This window comes from Haliaeetus leucocephalus, unplaced genomic scaffold (genome assembly GCF_000737465.1).
Source record: "Haliaeetus leucocephalus isolate CR32 unplaced genomic scaffold, Haliaeetus_leucocephalus-4.0 Scaffold1, whole genome shotgun sequence".
Lineage (NCBI taxonomy): Eukaryota > Metazoa > Chordata > Aves > Accipitriformes > Accipitridae > Haliaeetus > Haliaeetus leucocephalus.
In genome coordinates this window covers 18,973,400-18,997,632 of record NW_010972437.1, presented here as the reverse complement: position 1 = coordinate 18,997,632, position 24,233 = coordinate 18,973,400, and the positions used below count along the sequence as shown (strand labels likewise).

General features: G+C 36.2%; 1 protein-coding gene across 1 annotated transcript in view; it reads right to left on the bottom strand.

The window, feature by feature from the left end:
• Positions 1 to 5,870: 5,870 nt before the first annotated feature.
• LOC104833254 (cytochrome P450 27C1) overlaps positions 5,871 to 24,233 on the bottom strand; it is a 19,298-nt gene continuing 935 nt past the window's right edge. Inside the window, exons 2-9 of the mRNA XM_010569836.1 lie at positions 20,299 to 20,489; positions 18,447 to 18,646; positions 15,664 to 15,873; positions 13,731 to 13,894; positions 10,565 to 10,731; positions 9,696 to 9,774; positions 8,710 to 8,913; positions 5,871 to 5,987 (exon numbers count right to left, since the gene is read on the bottom strand). Of these exons, the coding sequence (XP_010568138.1) occupies positions 5,871 to 5,987; positions 8,710 to 8,913; positions 9,696 to 9,774; positions 10,565 to 10,731; positions 13,731 to 13,894; positions 15,664 to 15,873; positions 18,447 to 18,646; positions 20,299 to 20,489 (1,332 nt within the window). The remainder of the gene's footprint in view (positions 5,988 to 8,709; positions 8,914 to 9,695; positions 9,775 to 10,564; positions 10,732 to 13,730; positions 13,895 to 15,663; positions 15,874 to 18,446; positions 18,647 to 20,298; positions 20,490 to 24,233) is intronic.

The window sequence follows — 24,233 nt, the reverse complement described above, 5'->3', positions numbered from 1 at the left end:
CTTGAGCAAATTTGGGCAGTTTCATAGCTCATGTCCTGCATAGGGGAAAGCACACAACTTTTTGCCTTTAAGAAAAAGGTTTCATTCATATTTCCAAATTTTTCCATTTTTCCTCTAAAAATATAGAAACAATGCGATCTGAATAATCTGCTCACACTTTTCAGCTTCTGGTTTAGACACCAATTCTACATTTGACAGATTTCAAACAATAAAATGGTAAAAGCAGATCTTATCCTGAAACTTAACTGCGGCAAATATTCACTTGCAGTTGTTTATCCCTTAGACACTTCCTTCCAAAATCCAGCCTTCCTTTAATCTGAGAAGTGGGCTGCTTCAGTGAGTTTACACTTCAATTTAACTGTTTTCCAACTAGATAAACACTTGACAGCAAACAGTATGTTTCAAACATTGCCAAGATTGGTACAATACCCTTTAAATGGTGTCAAAAGATTTGCTGTTTACTGCAATGCAGGACTGAAATTTACAATCGTGCCTGAAACATGCAAAATATCCCCCTAAATTATTTCCTGTCTTCTTTACTCTTATCTCTTCTAGACTGTAATCTCTTCAGAGTAGGAACTGTCTTTATTTTGAATTTCACATGATAGAGTGTCAAAGCTCAATGATTAACAAACTTTGTTAAAGATAAATCTCAGCAGAAGGCATACAGGACTGCAAAGGCTGGATTTTCTCTAATGAGGCCTACATGAAACTTTGGATGTACTGTACTATTTGTTACATGCAAATTCCCTTTTTAAGCAAGCATATGCAAAAGATAAACACAAATTGAGCACATTTATACATACAAGGGATAAGAGTCCTTGTCAAACAAGTATAACAAAACTCCTCTATCTTTGAGGAGGTATAGTAAGTACATTGCTTTTAATTTTTTTTTTTTAATAGATACTCAATCACAGACTGTTAGTAAGGAATACTATAAATGCAGCACCACCTAGTGGTACCAAAACCACAGTGTAGTGTTTTCAGTGGTTTCGTTGAAGAAAATTACTTTGGAAACCATAGGGGAAACTCTCAGATGAAACTATTTTTAAAATACCCACATGGCATCTACATGTTTGGTTTTTTTTTTTTTTAGTTCAGCATGAACATGAATAAATAACATGTTCAAGCTCTGGGTATACCTTTACTTATTTTCTTTGAAAGGGAAAAAATATGTGAATGTGTGTATTAATCACAGAGGATAAAATATTTTTCTTTTTTTGTGCATCGATCTATATATATATATATTTTTAAATGATCAGGTATTAAAATAGTTACTACTCACACCTTCCCATCTAACTTTATTATTTATTGCTGCTGGTGTAAAATTTAGATGAAAACCTACATATGAATAAGTAATATCCAGCAACTTTGGACCTCTTCCCTAATATTTTCCAACACACATTCCAGTGAACCATAGTTTATCTTGCTTCACTATATACAGTCCATGACATAGATGATCACCTTGCAAAAATCAGAAGGGTCTAATGTGTAACACCAGTTGGACTTGTCTTCCATAGTGATTGTATTGGCATATGTATTTATGTCTGTCCTAAGTAGCTGTACAGTGCTATGACTATAACTTGGTATAACGTGGATTTTAAATCATCTTAGCATCTGCTTTTCACATGACTCTGTAAATCCTCTATTGATACCTCAGGAGGTGAAAAACCCTGCAACGCACCTGCCTCCGTGGGAGCCTGCCAATGCAAACTAACATTGTTCTGGAAAAATGAGAATTAATGGTATGTTATACCCCTTCAGAGTCTTTCTCTGGGCATGCATCGGGGAAGTTTGGCACTACCAAAGATGTAAATCTTTAGTAATTATATGACAGTATTTTTTTACATTATGAACGTGATGTGACAATGGAATATAGGAAGGAAAAAACAAACAAACAAAATCAATTATCAAAACCAGTAGTGGCCTTTTTTTTTTTTTGGTATGTGGTGCAAATAGCACACACATCAGGCACCCAAACTATTCTTGCCTCACCCCGTTTCTCTCGTCCGCCCCCATCCTACATGCAGTCCACAGCTCACCTCTCCAGTTCCTTAATTTTGATCTCATGTATGCTTCCATACATTATCTATTTGGTATAGCCCCAAAGCCTCCACTCTGTGACTCTCCTACTCCCTTTCCCCAGTCCTGTGCATGACAGCACAACTCTTCTGTTTCTAGCTCCAAACACACCCCCAGTGCCTACTTCTCTCATGTTCACAGCTGCCAGGCATGCTACTCTCCATCTTCACGGCCACATCAATGCTGAGGTATTTAAGGAGCTCATAAGTTTCATTCACCACTGGCATACAACTTTGCTGGAGTTGTGACTACTTCACCATTGACCTCATAGATTCCTTCCATGCCTATGTACCTACAACAGAGCAAGAAAAAAACAAAACAGACTGGCTAAATACAGTGATTCTAGTTAAACAATCACTTTACAGAATTCTTTTCACTGTGCTGCAACATTTCGTGGCTGGTTGGGTTTTGGGTTTTTTTTGTCTTCACCATTTCTCACAGTACATTTATTCTAAACTCTCATTCCCCTGATGGCTTGAAACTTTCTATACCAGTTTGTTCATTGCTAGCTGGTGATACTTGTTTTAGGCAAGCATTGCCTTTTACCTTAAGGAGTAAACACCTTAACTTCAAGGTATTTGAAGAGAACATTTATCTCCTTTCTCCATATTCACTTTTTCTAGACTTCTAGATGTCCTTGCAGACATCAGTGTTTCCACTACCTGCTATCTAATCCAACTGAAAGGAGCATCATCAAGTCAGCACAATTTTGTGTCCAAAGAAACAAATTCTGCTAAGCCTATGGTTACATAGCTTCCAGATGTGCCAGGGCTTGATCTGCAAGCTTGTGGTCTGCTTAAATCACAGGGAGGCAGAACAAAAAGCTTTAAAGTATAACCTTTTCTCCACTCACAGAAACTTTATTAACTGGATAATCTTAGTAGTCGCCTTACCAGTTCAAATCAAACTCCACCTTTCTTGAACACATAACCACACTGTATATAGCACTTAAGATACAGGCTCAGCTATTCTTCCCCAATCTCTGTCAGAGATACTTCATCTCATATATTCTAGGCTGTATTTTTCACTATTCCAACACATTTGCAATTTCTAGTCATCTGTGATTACCTAGGTCTTCCTCTACACATTTAATTTTCAACTGGTGAGCTCCTCAAATAAATTTTTTTTATTCCCTACATACATGGCTTTTGCTATTAAATTCCATCCCATCTCTATTACATTCTGGGTTCTGGGTTTTTTTTAATATATTTTTTTTAATACTTCATGCCTTCACTCTTTGTATCATTAATATTCTTCTATGTATTAAGCAATCACCATTAATCAAAACATTGCATTAGAGTAAGTCCTAGGGTATTTCTTGAGTAACTTTGCCAGTAACTTTCCTCCAGAATGACAGTAATGTTAATATAATATTATCTCTCCTCCAACCAGGTCATTACACACCTTAAAATTCTTGTATGATTCCCCATCTTTTCTAGCTGAACTAGTAATTTCCCATGTAGCAGTTCTATCCAACAAGTTAAAAACTTTAAGACACTAAAGAAAAATGCAATTATAAATAGCAATTAAAATGAGAACCAGGACTTGGAAATTCTGTATAAATATTTTATTAAGTATAAAAGACAACTTACATGGATAGATGCTCTATTAAAACAAATCACAGGCTTTCTGTTTTCATGAAAAGAATCAAATGCTTTAAAGAGCATTTTAGAATGCCTCTTCCCTCTTCTACAGTGATGTATTACTTAGGGACAGATACCAAGGAGCAAATGTACAGCAACATAGCAATAGCTGGTGTTTCTAATGATGCTATGACAATGGAAAAGGAGGGAACCATACAGAATCCAGAGTTGGATTCAAGGCTTGGGCCCTTTGATCCCCAAATCAACAAACACAGGCAGAGTTATGGAGTCAAATACTCAATCCACAGACTTTTAAATAGACCTTTGCAAAACATCTCCTTTGGAATGTCAGCTGGCTCTGGCAAATACAACTCTCTTCATTCTATTTAAGATAGGGACAATTGGAAATAACAATGGGAAAGAAAAAAAAAAAAGGAATAATGTGAAGCCCTGGAAAACAGCATCAGAAGGCAAGCTCATTCAAGGAAAAAACCCTCCACAGATTACCTGTTTTTCTTACAGTACATATACATGCTCAATACAGGAGTAACACTTTAAAGTCATCATGTAAACATTTAATCTTCTCACAGATCAGATCAATTTTGTTTAGTGTTGTTGTTTTATATATGAGATCCATACAAAGGAGATTTTTTTTTTCTTTTGTCAAGACCTTGAAAAGGCACTACAAAAAGTAACAAAAATACTACAACAATGTGACTGTAGTAGTTAGCTATGTGGAATGTCATGTACACCATTAAAACTACAGTGTTATTTAATTTGTAACCTGTCTTTGACTTTTTACAGCTAGATGAGCAAAGAAGAATGTTGTCATTTTAAAAACCGAGTTGCAGAATGTTTTTCTAACTCTGCATACATCTAAAAAGTTTACTATTATCAGTATGTAAACTACCTCACAAACAACAGTCAGAGCCTGACATGTAAACAGTTAACTATACATAATTACATAGTTAATTTCATATTAGGATATGTAGGTTTGAGCATTGTTCAAGGCATAACATGGTCCCAAGGTGTAAGTTTTCTCTCAAAAATGAGAACGTAAGGTTAGTGCAGTGATACTAAAGTTATCTAAAGACTAAAGTCTCATGCAAGAGAGACTTTTCTGTTAGTTGTCATAGGAAAAATAAAATAATAACTAAAAAAACCTTTCAGGTGTCCACTCCTTGTATTGGACACTACATAGTAAAAAAAAAAATAATGTCCAAATACTTCTGCAGTCACACTTCCATCCCACAGAAGGCAACTGTGCACCTGCCTATGGATACAGCATGTTATGATGGGAAGTTTCCAGTTCTTACTGCTGAAGAACTGTGAAGACGGTTAATAGTAGCATTTTAATTAAATGATAAAAATGTAACAACTACTTCATTTTTATTATTTACATTTGGTTTTGGCATAATATTAGCTAGATTAGTGAAAGTGGCTTGTGCTGTTCCACTCAGTTTATGCCGTGGTGATGAGGACAATGTCTGGGTTCATAACTGTACAATGTGACATTTAAACTTTTATTTTTAAGATTTTTTTTTAATTATATAGAAACATTTTATAAGGATTATGTTTGGATAAATTTTTAATTGTTCTGTATTTCAAGTCTAAACAAAGGGACATAAATTGTATTTTTTCTATCTTTAGTTTTCATATTACTGCATTAACTTTTTATTACACGCAGAGTAAATGTTCTTACAGACAAGAGAAAAATGATCTCATAATTTCAATGTTATGTGGAAACTTTTAAAAAACACTGGAGGATATGACACGGGAAAACATGAACTCATAAATGCAACTAATTTTCACATATTATATAGTAACCCTCTTGCTCTCAAACAGACTCAGCGAGTAGTTGACTTTTATGACAAAGCCGTGTAACAAAACCACTGAATGATACCGACATGTCTGAATTTAATTTTGTTTTTTTTCAGTGCATTTGTTGTTATTACTAGAAATCTTTCCAGGTAAAAAGAGATTCCAAGGGCAAGAAGGAATTTTTTCAGTATATATTTTCGTATGTGTAATTATCTACTGTAGGAGAGGTAATTTCTCTTATGTACTGGTAAAACTAAGGCAGAACATAATACTTGATCATTTTGCCAAATACCTACAAACCAGAGAACAAACGTGATTAAACATCCATAAGATCCAAGTCTGTTCCCATGAAAATCACGCAAGTATTTCCAAAACATTTGAGTCTCACTTTCTGTCAGAAAATCTCACATTGATGGAGTTTCCAGGAGTCAAAAGTCCATGGGTTTTGGCATGAACTGGTTTGGTTTTGGGAGAAATTTTGATCTCAAAATTCTGAAGCAACTGTGAAGATAAACAGGACAAGTATTAGAAAACCTGCAAAATTACAGATGAAGATTAGACTTTGGAAAAGAGAACATAACGGACTGTCACAAACAAAATACCTGCTGCCAGTTCTGTGGGGTCTAAGTGCTATAATTCCCACACAAGAAAGAAAAAATAGTTGTTACAAGGTAAAGATTATAGCTAAAAATCTTCCTCTTCTGATTGAGGGAGGACTCAGCCAGTCCTTTCCGAAGAATTTCCACACAACTAGATTAAACAGTCTGAGCTATCTAAGAAACTAAGGTCCCTTTCAAACCTTGCGAGCTTCCTCCCTATGTGTTTTTGATTTTGCTTCCTTTAATACAAATCAATATGTGCAATTATAAAACAAAGCAATAGAAGCGTCCCAATCCCATCACACACATTTCTCTTCCTGGGCAGAAGGAAACAAAACAAACATGAGACAGCAAGTGCACCAAGTGAAACAATCATCAAGGAGCCAAATAGTAGAACCTCTCCTGAACAGAATCACTGTAATTCAATCACACAGGTTCTCAATACATTAAACCTCTATTTCTATACACTTAATGAATGAAACTGAGAGAATTAGTTGCAAACATAAATCACAGAAATCGTGGGCTAAAACAAACTTCAAGAGATCTCACCTGTTTTGAAGCTGAACATAGAATACTTCAGCTATCTATTTTAAACTTTCAAGAAAAAAATACCGCAACATCCTCAGCTTTTCCTAATATTAAATCTCAAACACTTTTTCCTAAAAACTAAGCAATCTGCTCTTATCCTTCTCCTAGTAAGCATGGTAAACAATGCACTATTTTCCTATACTTAACTACCTTTTCAGTGTTAGAAGTTTGATCAAATTTTCATCTCATTCTTCTCTTTTTCAAGTACCTCATTCTTGGTGTTCTCTCCATCTTCTGAATTGCCTCCAATTTGACTGTATTGTCCTTAAAATGCAGCGCACAGGGTTGGTTGCGCATCATTGTCTAGCTGAGGATTCACCAGTGTTTGGTAAGACTGAGTAATTTAACTTCTCTTTCTGGCATACAACATGCTTGTTAATACTGTTAATACACGCAAGAATTACACTGCCTTTTCAGAATTAGCATCATTATTATTGTTGGCCGATTTTTTACTATACCCCTGCAGTCTGTTTCTATGGTACTAATTACCCAGCCAGCTGGTCAGCAATTTGTATTTATGCATTTGATTTCTTCTCAAGAGCAGTAACTTGCAACTGTCCTTAGTGAACAATTTTGTGTTGATTCTGGAATATTTCTCCATTTTTTCATAATTCTATATTCACATCCTCTGATTTTAACTTAGTACATGTCAGCTTGATATCCTACACAAACTCTAAAAGTATTCTCTAATCCATCATTTACACTGTTCATGAAAATACCAACCTAAATCAAATGCAGGACAGACTCTTATAGAATTTTAATTAAATGTTTTCCCAGTTCAACAGCAAATATTTGACAGCTACTGCCTCCAGCTATTTCTTTTTTCCAACCAGTTGTGCATGCGTTTTATAGATACTTCCATCTGGAACAAACTTTATTTAATTTAATTGTGGGAACAATGTTTAGGACATATGAAAATACTTCCTGAAGTCAGAATACATGATTTATTTTATATCCACCACATTAGGTAAATGATCAAGTCAAAGAAAGAAATCAGACTGGTCTGACATGATTTCTCATTGATCAGCTCCATGCTTCATGTGTTTCTATTTTTAAATTACTTAAATATCATCTCGATTCTTGTAAATAGGTTGTGTGCTATTTTGTTGTAGTTTCTTTCCAGAAAACAAAAGCAGGCTCTCTATTACTTCCTTGATCCTCGTTTTCAAAAAGATGCAAGTATGTTTGTTTTATCCAGCCCCCTGAGAGCTATCTCACTCTGAGTTCTGAAAGACAGATGCTAATTGTTCAGAGATTGCTCTAGGAGTTTACTTAAGGAAATTCTAAGGCAAACTCAATCAAGTTTGCTTTGAATACATATAATAGGTCTAAATATTTTTATAGTTAAGTAACTATAAATAGCTTCCAAATCTTTGAGGTTTGATTGCACAATCTGATCTCAATATTTAAGTTAAAGGGTGTCTTGTAAATGACAAAAAATGTAGCAGCTGTTGGGAAAGCTTTCTTTATGATATGAAGCAATGGAAAACAATATATATCAATATGTACTAACTATTTCTATAACTATAAATAATATATATCTAAAATGATAATAAAGTTAGAAGAAAGAACAAGAAGGGACAGAAAACCACAGAACACGGAAAAATTCTACTATTTGTCTTAACATTGTGGTCAGTAAAAGGATGTAAAAACTATTTTACACCTTTGTAGTACTGAATTCTTCGTAACTAAAATACTGAAACTGAGCAGGTAACTATTCTAATATACATTAAGAAAGATTTCCAATTTGCTTACAAAAACCTTCTGTACTAAATCCGTAGATTTCCTTAACAGTCTTACCTTTAGTTTTACTCCATTTGTACTACAAACACCTTTTCTTCTGCAATGTAGTTTAACTAGTATGCTACATTTCAAGCATGATTATTTTCATTTTTTAAGCCTTTGCAGGATGAGTATGCTAGACAACACTCCAAAACAAAGTTTTTGAGCACTCTAAGTTATCCAGAAATGGTATACATAGAAAATTATCATACCAATATATTTTTCTTCTTGTAATGCTGTCACATAGTTCTAACCTGAATCAGTGCAAGATGAATTTCCAGCTCTGCAATTCTTTTTCCTATACAGCTTCGAATGCCATAGCCAAAGGGGATGGAACCAAAATTGTCTACTCTGTCCAAATTATCTTTCCTCAGCCAGCGCTCAGGTCGGAACTCATTTGCCATTGAGAAATTTTCTTCGCTGTATGAAGTAGCATAATGACAGAGTGCCAGCTGCGTCTGAGGAAATAAATTATATTTATATTTAGCTAACTCCAATACACATCAAAAAATAAAAAAGCATTTGTAATTACTGTAATTTCTGCAACATGAAGTGATAAAAACTAAGTATCTTTCAGTAATTCTAGAAGAAAAAAGGATGCCTAGAAAATCAGATCCCTTTCTCAACTGGTCAAATGAAATAATCTCCAAATTGTTTTAAATGAATTATATTATAATATATAATATACTTAATATATTCATTAAGTATATTATTGAATTAAGAATTCTGACTGTTTTAAAGCCACGTTGCTCTAACACAGAAGTGCTGTCATTTAAAATAGAGCCGTACAGTTCTACCATGATCTCTGTGTAATCTTTGAATAGTATAAAGAAAAGATTCATAATTTAAAAAGGAAATTAAACTCTTTCTACAAAGGGAATTAACACGCAAAGAATTAGAAAACCACAAGAATAATGAAATTTATGCTTTTTTAATCCATTTGTAGCATTGCAGGAAGATGTTATTAATAGACTCCACCCTGAAGAATATTAAGAACAAGTCATGATGGTAAATTTCATTAGCAGGTGAGGACTAAATCTAAACAAACCCAAACAACAGCAATAAGTCAATTATAAAATCCATTTTTGTCATATAAATGGGTATTATGGGAAATAGCTTCCTCTTAACGCTCTAGCTTGGTGAAATCTTTTGAAATCAATGAAGCATATATATGTTGTAATTGTATTTCATACACAAAAATTAAACTGTGTTCTCTGCAGAGGACTGCAATAGAACCTACCCCTTTAGGTATCAAGTATCCTCCAATGATCAAGTCTTTTTGGGTCACTCTTCCATTTCCCGGCAATACTGGATATAACCTAGAGACAAATATTTGTGAGAAGTTCAACAGTAATAACTAGTACAACTTTAAAAGTTTAGATTCCAATTTGCATTCACAAATATACAATACAAATGCAATATGCATTCACAGCAAAAAGGTTTTTCAAAAGTACAGAACACCTTGGAGATTCAAGACCTTGAATCATCTGTAAGAATATGATTAACACCTGAAAAAAGTTATTTACTTGTAGCTGGAAGTTGAGCTATGTGGTCTATGTATTTATTTGCTTTACACATGTAAAAACATGCAATCAATTGGTCAAGCTGGAGATGTTTTAGCACTACTGGGAGCTGAAAAAGCCTTGTTGATGCCTTCTCTAAAATCCTCTTATTCCCCTCACCTCACTGTGAACGCTTGGTATAAACATGTAAAAAAAAGCATGTCACATGCCTTCAATTTAAGTCAAGAAGCTTAAAATGATTGTAGTGGCACTGCAAAGTACCAGCGTGGGGGAGGAGGTTGTTACAGTCCATCATACAGACTAATACTTAAAAGGCAAAAATCAAGCTTTCAATTACCTACCTTAACAGACATGTCCTACATATATGATACTACTTCTACCATACTTAAAAATATTAAACATTATATAATCTATCATATTTCATTGCTTAGGCATCCTTGGAAACAATACTGCTACAATAAATAAAACCAGAAGCAGCAAATAGCAGTAATGACAACTAAATACAAATGTTAGCATGGACTCAAAATCCATTACAACTACATGGAATTAATTTTTTTAATTAATGATTGCAGTTGTCTGTACTTACCTCAAGGTTTCTTTCAGCACAGCTCTAATCAAAGGCAATTTCGGGACATCATGAGCAAGAGGAACTTGGTCTTTCCCCAGCTTATTGACTATTTCCTCATGAACACGTTGTTGAATCTCAGGGTGCTTTGCCAACAAGTATGTTGCCCAGGACAAAGTAAAAGAAGTCTAAGCAAGAAACCACAACCATCACCGTCAAGTCCAACAAGATTAGATTAAAAATAATTTCAAGCCAAGAAAAGCAATCAGTTTTCAACTATGTGTTTTATACATCTGAAGTTATAAAACAGACTGGCAATGATTCACATCTGGACTCAATGGGATGTTGTCAGATTTCACAATCCCCTCCTCCATCCCCTTTCCATCTAAAAATCCCCCACATATCCAAACAATCCATGCTGATATTTTCCCAGTGAAATATAAAAAGCAACAGAAAAACCAAATGCAAACAAAACTACATAAACAACACTGAAACATCAACACTCTAAACAGCAATGGATTAAGTTAACTGTTAGTTTTCAATAGGTATTTCACCTTTCCTCCCAACAAAAACATTTCACAGGAAACAAGATAAGAGAATACTACTCAGAACATTACTAACCCCTTTTAAGCATATGGTGGTCTCCTCATAGCATCCACACAACAGAATTTATACTATCACTGCTAAGATTATACTTTATCCTTTAGTAAGCAATGCTACACCACAACTGGCACTTTCTATCTCTTGAGAATTCCAACTTGACTGAAATTAAGCATCCAATTGAAAGCTTTCTTAAGGAAGCTCAAAGAGGAGCTCATACATTTAAAGGGGCCCAAAAATGTTAAAATACACGTGTCCCCCCTCCCTCCTTAATGATTCTAATAATCATTAAGGCTCCAGGAAAGAGGTACTGTGTGAAAAATCATTTAAAAATATTTTATACGAAGGAAGAAACAGAACACAACGCAGGAGACAGTTCAACTTTGAGACTTTGAGCACCAGATGATTTAAAGGAACCCATCATCTAATCCTTTTTCACCTCAGCTGGAAAAATTGCGCTTCAGTGCACATTTGTGGTTTAGGACACACTCTGGAACCATGAATTCACTCTGTCTGTAGTAACATGGAACTAAGTAGAGTATTTCAACTCTTTTAAGTTTTTGTGATCCACTACTTACCATTCATTTAACGATGAGTCCCTGTGTTTAAACTACCTGGATTTCAGGGACTATCCCATTCAAATACTAGACAGACTCAGGACATTTTGCTTCTGCTAGCAGCTGCACCCAAGACATTAAGGTCAAGCAAATGGCCTTACTCGAGCCCGTTTCCCTCACTGAAGACAGAAAATTTACCATGAAAAAATGTATTTTCCATGTTCCTGAGTAAGTATGGCAGAGAAAGTGACAATGCAATCATTCTGTTCCTTACCTGTGTTGTTCTTGCTATCTTACAACATTTAAGAGAGAAAAATTGTAATTCCTACCCTAATTTTCTTGAATTATTTTTAAATGTATTTTTTTCAACTTGTGTTACAAAGACAACCAGTATTGCTTTCTACACAGGAAACAGCTTTATTTTAGCTTCTCACTCATTAGCACAACAAAGCTTAAAGGTTGTAAACAATGTATGGGAAAAAACCCAACTTCTGGAAATGTCTTATTTTGGGCTTACAATTAAGATCAATCTAGAATGCAAATTCATCATGACAGTGACCTTTTATGTCTTGTCTTCCAACTGGGATATAATACTAGAAGTATCATTCTCAAAACCTTTCTTTTTTTTCTTGTAATATTGAGTGGCTGTCCCTTGCTAAGATGCAACCCTGTTCTATTCCTCTCAGAGCTCAGAAGAGCTGGCAATTGTGCCAGATGTATACAGAACTTCTCTGATATAAACACTGTTTCTTCCCAGGTTCCCAGCTCCTTCATAACCTCTTAAAAATTAGCGCTGTTCCAGGGAGAGCCAAAATGCTTTGTAGCCAAAAACTGCCTTACAATTCTGTTGAAAGCTTTTATAATCCTCTAAACCTCTTTCACTTTCTATGATAAAATGAGATCTGAAGTAACAGCAGTAGGGGAAAAAAAGATTCCCTCAATTTCTGTCTTGTACTTGGAAATGAGGAAATCAGAAGTACCGTCCTCTCACAAAAAGATTGTTGCCAGCTGAGAAAGCTGAGTCAAACAGAAAGAGAAACTCTGGCTGGCATGAATTTGAACATTGTCCTTTTACTTTAATGAGAACTCTGTCACACAATAAAAATGGAAAATTAATGGTCTGAAAGATTAGAAAATGAATGGGATGAATAACTGTGCTTTACTTAAGAAACAAACATCAAAAAGTTCTCCAAACTCATAAGCCCTTGGGATATTTAACCAATGGAATAATCTTCAGCACATAAATAAGCTTTACATGTACTCCTTATTTCGGAACTCAAAAGTATTACTCTTGGGGTTTTATTTTTGTTTTCTTTAGAAACCTTACAAACTTTCTTAAATCAAAAAAATCTGAATTCAATTAGAGATGGCCACTTAAAACGCTTCACTACGTGTTAACGTATTGTATATATATTGAGCCCCATTACCACAGCTCTTTGCCTCAGACTGACTGTATATTGCCAGCATAAGCATGGGTATAGTGAACTTACACCTTACCCACATTAGTGCTAGCCTAACACGCCCCTCCTAACGGACTTCAGCAGAAACCAGGTATCTGATCCATAATGTGTGTCCCAGTTGATTTAACTAGCCATACATGAAAATCCTTTACCAAATTCTACATATGAGTTTATTGATCAATTTTTTTTCACACTATATTTCAGCAGCCTTTTCTACTGTGGTCTACCTAAAGAAGCACAAATACCAACCTGATATTCAAACTAGTAAAAGAAAATATATGAAACTGAAGCCGAATGTGAAGACAATTGCTATTTTATCTGTTCAATAAACTGTGGAACCAAATCCCAAATGATGGGTTCCTGTAAACCACAGCTGGAACAGAACACTGACTTCATTCCAGTAGAGAGATTACACAGTGCTGTAAGTATTTTCTATCACTTCAAAGATGTCATGACTTAAATGTGTCAGAAATTATGTCCTTATAAACAACATAACCCCCCTGAAGATAGCTGTGAATGGTACTGGTTTATGAAAACAAGTGTGCACAGGAAAAATGATAACAAGCTTACTGTGTCCACTCCTGCCAGAAGCATTTCAGTCATATTGGCATAGATCTCTTCCAAAGTAAGTTCCTTACTCACTAGAAGGTATGTAAGTAGCCCACCATTCACTTCTTCTCCTTGGTCCAGCTGAGACTGGATAGCCTTCAATTTGTTGTCAACATGGATTTGACCTTTAGGATTCAAAAAAATTGTTAAGCTTCCATTTTTATTTTTCTGCTGGTTCCATGCAGTAATGCCATTTCTCCCTTATGCTACACTACATAGCATGCCCTCCCCTCCCCCCAAAAAATATTTTTGAATTTGAATCTATTTTCTCAGGAAAAAGATAATAAGAGTGGTGGTGGAGGTCCTTGGGTACTCATTGTAAGGAAAGACTGAGCTGACAGGAACCTTGGTAGCTCACAGCATGAGAATGCTGAGCATGAAGAAAGGACACAAGAGACTATAGTTTCTGACATGGAGTGAAGGAAGCTCAAGGTCAAGTTTTTACGCCCACCGGGCTTGCTTTCTGACGACTCTGCAAGAAGTGGTGAACTCTGCAGAGCATGCTGCAACTCAGCACACACAGGCTGCTACAAGATGTTAGCAGCAACTGGAAGGTCAAGCCACAGTACTGAATTACACTGAAAACAAAGATGGAGAGCATCAAGTAGTAACAAAAATTGAAAAACTTCAGTGAATAACATTTTGAGCAATTTCGTCCGCAGTCCCATTTACACTTTAGTGACTACAAACAGCATCTTCAGTGAAAGAAGGGCTTTAAAAAAAGGAAAACTCCTCAGAAAATTAATGCCTCACAGAATGAGCTTACAAAAAAGTGAACTAGAATCAACATATTCCTTTATGAAACCTACACAAATACACATATTACATACAGTGATTTTCATCATTTAATTCCTTTTTCACAAAGTGATTAAACAAAGAAACAGCATGACAACAAGTTTCAAACCGAACAAATTCCTCAAGAACAGTTTTTCAGCTGCTGTTAGGATAAAGCTGAAGTCTGCTGTTGTTTTTAACCCACAAAAGGGAACAAGAGAACTTTATCATGGGAAATAACTTAGAAGTGGCAGTGCAAAAAAGTATGTGTTTCACAGAAAATACACCTGTATCAGCATTAAATGGATTCCCTAATGCCTACTAGAAGTACAGATCAATACATATTAAAAATTAAACCTATTACACATACTAAAAGTTAAGAAACTAAAGAATCTACCTTCAAGAAGACAAACACAGACCTACCTAGACCAATAGTGCTAATAAAATAAATTTAAAAATGCATGCAGCTTTCTACCATTAGAGAGGGAAAGAGAGTTAGGGGTTTTTAACACTCCAGAATGTTAAAAAAAAAAAATCTATATTGCAAAGACAACTCTTTCTTCTTACTTACATGAAAGCTGATTCATAAAGTAGCCTGGAATGCTTTATTTACAAAAAAACATACTGTAGTACAGCAGTCTACTTCTATGTCAACTTATATGCTTGTATGTGTATATATAAACTTCACAAAGAGTTTAATTAATTGCTAAAGTCTAATTTTTTACCCTTCTAGTCAGTTTTAGTGGTGATTATTTGTCAGAGTGCCTGACTGAATACTTGCTGAAGTCAACTAAACTACCCTCATTAAAATTTGAGTGGCTTAAGATAAAGCCTTGGCAAAGAACTTGGACCTGGAGTGAGGACTGGGTACTGAAACAGATGAAGACAAAAAAAGAAACAGCAATATAAAATAGGGGAATATTTAAAGCGTACAGGTAAAATTCTTTTTTCAATAGAGTGTTTTTTAAAACGGTTCCCTTGGCCAGTCTGCATTTAATATTAAACTTACTTCCGCCACCATGTCTTCTTATAATTTTAGAAAAGAAATGCAGCGAGTCCTGTTCAAACACACACAGAACCTGCAGAAATACAGCTGAACTTTTCTACTACTAAATCTTACTAAATTTGAAGAGTCCATCCCAGGATTTGCAGAACTCTCTCCAGGGTTTTGGAATAAGTGGACGAAGCCATTTGGGAATAGCACCTGCATACATAGTGGTCTTAAACATACTAAACATCAACTCCAGAGCCTCAATATATTCAACAGTCTGCTGTGGGACGTTGTTTTCCAGGCAGCCCAACCGGCATTCATACAGAATAGTTGCCACACCTGCACATACGAAATCAAAGAATTTGCTATACACATGCATATATACATATTAATAATTTAAGGAATTAAAATGCTACCATAATGGAACTACCTTCCAAAAATATTTAGTTATTATTACTGCAGTTGGGAGCAGATCAAATAGAAATTTAAAACACAGTAAAAAAATCCCAGCTAAACATCATAGGGAGACAGTGGTTACAATGTCAATAACGCTCAGCATGAGAAAACAGCCAGGAATTCCACCGGCAGTAGAGCAGCCCTCCAGCATGTTTGCTGTGTTTCACATTGCACCGCTAATCCTGAGCCTGCCGTGTTGGCCTCTGAATACACAGGGACATACAAGTCCAAAGACATTTCTGGTAACTTGTGATAACACAGGAGTTTCTAGCAGTGGCTATACCTTTCTTTGTCATAAGCTGGTAGTAAATGAATAATGAGTATGCATAAATGGATAAAGAACTTGCACTCTAGACAGTGATTTTACTGCACACAATACACTCCATGTGGCCCTAAAAAACAGCAAGTGCGTGACACTATTCCAAGTGACAATACTGACTCCTCTCTTGTTCCTGACTGGCTGTAATTTTCTCAGATGCTTTTCTGCAGTACTGCAGTGATCCCTACTGGGAATACCATTCCCTTTCCTCCCCTCAAATAACAGTGCTTTATATATATTTTCATTAAATTCTTCTTCTCCACTTGGGACCATTTCTTACATTTATCAAGTTAATCCTTACCTGTCCATTAGTGTCCCTGCAATCTCTCAGCTCAGTTTTTATAAACATAGCCAAATTATCAAATACTAGACAGAGCTCAGCCGGAAACTGCCCTACTGGAGTTAGCCAAAATGTTCTCTCAGTTTGACAGAAAAACATTTCTTAATTACTTCCTGAACACAGGTTTCTGGCAATTTTTCCTCCCAGCTTGCAAAATCTAGATCATATTGCCCAGTTTATTTATTAAAATATCACATGTTATGGTATAAAAAGCATTCCTATTGTCAAAATAATCTTATTTAATGATTTTTCTAAAATCCAGTGAGGCAATTAGGTAATTTAAAAAAAACATTTAGATAATTTCTTAAAGCCATTTGCATCAAATCAGAAGTTTTTAAATAAATTTTGTGCTTTCATATTCATTAGTTAATAGTTTGTCTAAATCTTTCCAGGAAATATTAGAATAACTGTTAACTGGATAACTAGAGTAACTGGTCTATTAACACTCTAATCTCTTTTTTCTCTGTTTTTCCTATTAAAAGCAGGTACAATAATGATGTTTAACCTTGATCCTGCCCTCCATCAAACTCTCCATAAATTCTCAAGTATATATACATAGAGATATTTTAAGAAACTTTTCTTTTTCCCTGTTGTTTGCTTTGTATTTCTTCTTTATGGACAAAAATAATTTTAAAAACTGGCTATTTTCAACTCACTCTTCCTTCCCTAATTTTCCTCCCTGGGAAGATATTTTTCTGTGCCTTTTATTTCTCTCGTGCCTCTTTCAGCAACTGCTAGTTCTTATGCATTCTTCTGCTCTTTACATGGTCCTTTCAAAAAAATCTTACATGTTGGTTCCCTGAAGAGCTGACAGTGTAAGTTAATTAAAACTGCAATTCATATAGGAAATAAGTGCGTGCCAGGCACAAGTTATAAATGAAAAGCTAAAAGAATGTGAAGAATTTAAACTAACCCATCAGTGAAAGTGAATCTGTAAGCTCAGAGTTTAAAATTCTGTAAAATTGGTAACTCTTAGTTTAATGCCATTTTTAGACACTATTCATGCAGAACAGACTGAGGTTAGTTTACCAAACAGGCAGCCAGCAATTTGATACAGCATCTTCATAGGTGAGCAGTTTGGAAGTTCTTGCAAATCTCAAATTATTCAGCTGCCTGTCAGCAAAGAGTACCAATGTTTTTAAAAGGCACTATGTATAACTAGATCAGGTTGTATGCAGTCAGTTGAAGGAATGCATGAAGTATGAATCACTGTTGGTTTTCTATAAGACCATGGGAAATGCCATACTAGCTCAGGCTGTAGTTCCATTCAGCGTTCCCTCATTAATGGTAGCCAGTGGCAGATGATTCTAAGGCAAGCATAACAATCCCACACTTGGCACGTGTAGGCAGGGTAAAGCAGTATCTTCTCCCACATTATGCTATGAACAGAATTTACATACATCACACAGTGATTCCTCACCTGGAATTTGGCCAGTATGTTGTCAGATTAACATGTCTTAGAAGTCACACTGTCAGAAGGTCAACACCCTTATTCTTGAGAAATTCATACAGAAATATGGAGTACTGAAACTGCTCAGGGCCTTGATTTTACATTTTACCTATATACCAGCAATTCCACAGGAATTGTCCCTTAATACAAGGTATCATCTCTTTGGACTCTACAAAGGAATTCCACTGATATCTACTGCACTAAGTAGGAAGACACCTGAGTGCAGAACAAGCTTGCCTTTTCAGATCAAGCACGATGGGGCACTAGCCATTTGACAAAAATGCCTAACCATAAGCACACTGCTTTATATGCATTTTCTTTACTGATATTATACAGCCTGGGCTTACCTTCCATTGAATACTTGAAGAAAAGGTTGTTAACATTGGTCACTGTTTCCCCATCGTCCTCTTGACTTCTGAGGGTGTGGATTCTTTTAATTAAGTCTGTGATAACTTCATTGACTCCTTCAGAGTAAACAGCCACATCTTTGGGTTTCAGAATTTTTTGCCTCAGTACACTTCTCATTTTTAGCCACTGTTCCCCCTCCCTAGAAGAAATTATTAATAACGTCTATACACAATTTTCCTTAACAATCATCACCCGGGTAAGAGCTCTGCAATGAAACTGTTTATGATTTTTTTCATGTCAAATGAAAGCAAGTGGTGAAATGAAAATGATGATAACATATATTTGGTATTATGCTCCTACATTTTTATTCCACATTTATTGCACATCCTCATTAAATTTCAGTGTTGCAACATGTACATGCATGTGTAAGTCAATCTCTAGTTTGAGTGACAGAACTTGTCCACTCAGTGTGCTGAATTTGACAAGTATCTCTGTATTAGTATTTTAGTAGCAGCTAACACAAGAAATTAGCAAAATTTGCTTATTAAAATTACTTTAAATAAATATTTGAATGGATAGTCTGCAAAATCGCTTTTACCTAGAATTGGTGCTTAATTACCAAAGAAAGGTATCACATTCAGATCTGACAAATCAACAATTTGAGCTAGTACCTTAAATTCCACTACTGATACATCACTTTCAGTTACCCTAATTCTAAACCTACAAAGGAATAGGATAGCAGACCTAGCTATAGAGAAACAATTTACAGCTAGATTCTCCTTTAGCTGAGTTATCTATTGAAATCTTTGTGCTGAAGACTAAAAATCTGAATTGCAGCATCTGCATACTTCCTATGAGCAGAGTATTTGGGAACAGTGGTTCCAGGGATATCTTTCAATTCCTTATGAAGACAGGCAATTGTCTTTTATGCATTTATTTTAAATTGCTATGTATTTCCCATTAATTTTTTTCACCTGGAGCAATGCTGCTGCAGGGTACAGAAACTTATTGGCCAGCAAAAGAATTTAATCTCTTTAAACAGATACTTTCTGACTATCTCTTGATTTAAGATCTCATCTCACAAAACATCAAGAAACTGTTAGTTTGACTCTGAACTGCGGCTTAAGATTTGAGTCTGCAGTGCAATATATAATGCCTTTTGCCACCATGAAAGAAACAGACTGTCCATGACTCAGGAAATTAGTTTCCCTCTAAATAAACATCCTATGTCAGTGGGGACTGTGAGTAGTTCCCAGTGGCAATTAACCACACCCACATGCACTGCCAATTTATGCAAGCCGTAAAGACAGATAACTCTCTACAATCAGCCACATACAAAAATATCTGCACGAGGATGCACAACAGTGTGAATTTACCATACAGTAAGTTCTTTGCATTAATCTACTGAGGGGGCACTTTGGTGAACAATAAAGCTAAAGCCAGCCTGAGCCAACAAGTCCACACAGCACACTGCCAACCAGATGCAACAGTCTAGATCTGAAGCATTAAAAGCACAGTTTGCACGGTGCTGTGCCGAAGTTTGTAATCCCTATTCTGCAATACTGCTTCCAGGTAAGTGAGTCAGCTCAGACAATTCTAGCTGATACACACTCCCCAAGAATGTTTTTATGCAAGGCAGCTTGCTCCGCATTCAAACTACACATCACTACCATCCCTTTGAAAATTTACAGCAGAACATTCCCCATAAATTCCTATGCTCTTCCCCCCACTAAACACACAAATTTCCCCACACAGTAAGGCCTGAATTCCCAAATGACCTGTACAGTCCTTCAGAAAAATCACTAAACTTTTACAAGAAAACAAAGAAAATTAAGGAGTAACAACACTTACGCAGAAATAAGTCCCGTGGCTCTCCCTCGTAGGTCTCTGTATTCCTGCCAGGATTCCATGTTAGCTCTTTGTGGTGCTCTACCTTCTGCTCGGAGGACTTGAGCAACCATATCTCGATCTGCAATGGATACAACAAACTGGGGACCAAAGTGAGACTTGAAGATCTTTCCATATTCCTGAGTGTGTTTTTGCTACAATAGCACCAACAAAGAGAAACAGAAGTAAAGTATTACTAAGGAAAATTAAAATAAAAGGAAACTGACAAATTTGTTATACAGTGAATCAATCTATCATATCTAGAACTTGATCCACAGCCTTCCGGTCAAGGAATGGTTTGAAATGTCAGGAGAAAGCATCTAAGCATTACTGTCAAATATTCACAAGGAAAATGGAGAGGTCACACCATTCAGGGCCTCTGACTGAGAAGACCCAAAGCTCTAAGGCACAAAGCATGAGTGAAACCAAATACTGGGACGTGGGGCACTTAAAAATACATCCCTTCAGATCAAACAGGTTAGAAAGAATGTCTGAAAAAGTGAAAAACATGGAGGTAAATAGGGTGAAATTAACAGTATAATACAAAGACATAACAATTTACTTTTAAAGTCTTTTGTAAATAAAGACTTAACTCTACCATTTTATTCTTTACAAAAAACTACGTATAAGTTTCTCACACCTAACCGACGACAATGATAGCATAGCAGCCTAGTGAAAAACTGTATTTTCTCACAGCTTTATCAGCAGTGAACGTTAGAAAGACATATGTTAATTCTGCAAAAGGACAGAAATGTTGAGGTCTTATCCCTGCAGTGAGGTTTATTTAGTGGCTGATCCACAAGTTGTATGATTCAAGCTGAAGGCAAGGAACAGGCAATTAAGAAAGAGGATTGGAAAACATTAAATTATGCATAAAAAAAACCCCAGAAGTTTCCCAGTAAGATTGCACTATCATTTCAAACAAATTTAATTCCGACACGGTCATCAAATTAAACACCCAATTCCCACGAATTCACTTGGAGTAGAGGTACGTCATAATTTTAGGGGAAAAACACCTAAACTGCAAAGGAGTTGTTAAAGAGATATTATTAGGACTTTAGATTTAAGAAAGCTGTAAATTTTAAAGCCTTTATTTCAGGTTAAACTAGCAAGACAAGATAAACTGACCAAAGTTTAACTTCGGCATGTTACCTGCATCTAATCCAAAGACATCTGCTTGCAAAGTTATGTTGATGATAAATCAAACATGTTTGATACAACTACACTAGTGGAAGTCTAGTGTTGACTGAAGATTAACTTATGAGAAATACTTTTTTAATCAGTCTTGGTTACAGAGATGAATTGTTTAATTGCCAACAGTAAGTTTACATATGAATCACTCTTCAGCATATGGTACCAAGGGCTTATAAAAAAGTAACTCTTTTTGCCTGGTTTCCAAATAAAACAAGAGTTATGCAATTGTGGTCTCTGCCAGTCTCCTCTTAACTACTTTTGGAACACAACAGCCAATTTCAGTCAAGTTTAACAGAGAGTTAAAGGTCTCCTACAACTATATTCTTGCCATTTTCAAAAACCAGCATCTGGATTCAAATGAGACATACATATTAGTCACCCTGATGAGGGAAATGCTACAGTAGGATCTCAACTGTTACCGTTTCTGCTTGGTCTGCTGCTAACCAAACACCACATGCAGACCAATGTATGAAGAAGCACTCCCAAAACCCAAAGTAGCTCTTGCCTTGGAGATATTTTAGGGATATTGAAACTGAACTTGGAAAGAATTCAGAGCATGAGTCTTTAAAGGAAAGCATGAGTTGGGAGACAAGTGCTGCAAGGAAAAGGCAGGGGAGTGAGGGGGACACAGGTCACCAGTCACAGAAAACAGGTTCAACAAATTTTGCTATTTTATGGAGCAGCTTGTTTTTTCCACTGATGGTGAGGTTTACATGGGAGCATAAACTTTAACAGAAAACAAATCAACTGTTGAGCCATCCAATCAAATAAATGAAATACTAGTTTTAAACCAGAAACAGATAAGGACAAGGTATTTGAACGTCTCTTGCTTTCAACAGAATGATGTTCAGTGTATCAACTTCATGTTTAAAGAAATGCCCGGAATTTCTCTTCAATATTTTCTATCACAACATAGGTTTTCTTTCCCTTGTTCCAAACCTTAAAAATACTACACTTTAATGTCTCACATACCACTCTCACACCAGACATTCTTTCACACATCATAAATTCAAACTGCCAGCATCCAAACCCTCCCCCCTCACCTTTCTTTTCTTTATAATTGCATAGCACTGATGAGACAAAAGAGATCTAACCCCATCAAATTAAAAATACTTTCCCTTTGTCATAATTGCTGTAGGCATTACTGCTTTGGCCAGGACTAACTGGAATCATGTTACTGAGAACAGAACCTCCTTTGTGAAAAAGTCCTTGACTTCCCCACCCCTTCTGCATATAGCGTACAAATACTTGTGTGTGCCGAAGGACATCGTTTAAGTAGCCGTGCTGGTTACCAAAGGGTTTCAGATTAATTCATTCCTGATGTTCACTGTATTGTTAAATTTAAACAGACTGTTATTAATCCAGTTAATGCCTATTTGCATCCAGCGTGTATGCAAACAGGGCATCCATGACTTGTAAAATGATTTTTGAGACTCTATACAGAATAAAAACTAGTATCGTATTACAACTCCTCCTTATCCTTCCTCCCGCTTCCCTTTTTATGAATAACACTCGTTAAAGAATCTATCCGTATCAGCTAGTGATAGTGAAAAACATATACTATTTAGGTTGTCTTATATTCCTTTTAATATTTTGAATAATTTTCACTGTTTTGACTGTCAAAGAACTTGAACTCAGTGGTAGCATTTTTTTTTAGTGTTATGAGACTATGGTGAATGCCTCTCAAATTCTGTACACCACCACAGAAGCAGAGAAAAAAAGAAATATAATGCAACAAAAAGCTCTAGCTATCATGAAGTTTCATCTGCATGCATCTTGGTTAGCAAGCAATTAAGTTGAGCAATTCATCATCAGCAATCTAGTTTGGCTGCCATCAAACACAGTGTACACTGAGGAGCCTAACACTTTTTTTTAGAAATCTAAATGGTAAATAAAACAAAGCCAGACAAAACCAAGCAACTTACGTGATTTTTTTTTTCTGTTTCCTGCCTCTTTCTGGTGTTTTTAGGCCCTTTGCAAATCCTAACTTTTGAATTTTGGTTCTCAAACCATTTAAAGTTCTGTCCTGTTCTCTTTGGTTTCCCTTCTCTGTTTTTACTTCCCTCTAATTTTTGTTATTTCAGTGATTTTCAGGCACTGAACGTCTTAGGCTTGTCTGTGAATCTCTTCCTAACGATCTGGGAAAGGTCACTAAGAAAAACAAAATAATAAATGCCACATTTGAGGTATTCCCAAAGAGATCTGTACTGCCAGTGGAAAGCATTATGGATCCACAACTGCAAAAGGGTGAAAACCACTGCTTTACTCCCTCAAACACAAGTGCTCGCTTTAGAATCACTTGGGCTACCTGGGAAGGGGCCCCAGGAGATGCACTGTGACTTCTCAGGAATGAAACCCACGTGTTTGGCCAAGCAACCAGAAGAATTCATTTTTGGCTAGAGACAGCCTTATGGTAAGACACTTGCCCATGCCAACATCCAAGAAATGCAGTACGGAGGACGAATACTCGCCCGCCCAAGCCCTGATGTCCCAAGCACGGATAACTGTCCTTCACCCACCTTCGCCGGGTGCGACTGAGGAAGGGGACCCGCCGCGGCCTGCGGACCACCCCCCAAGCGGAGGTGCCCAAACCACAGAGGGCGGTCCTCAACCCCCGCCCGGGTTCAGCCTTATTTTACCGCCTCCCACCCCACCGCCTACCCCACAGCTGCCGCACGCCAGGTGACAGGAGCCGCTCGCCGCCC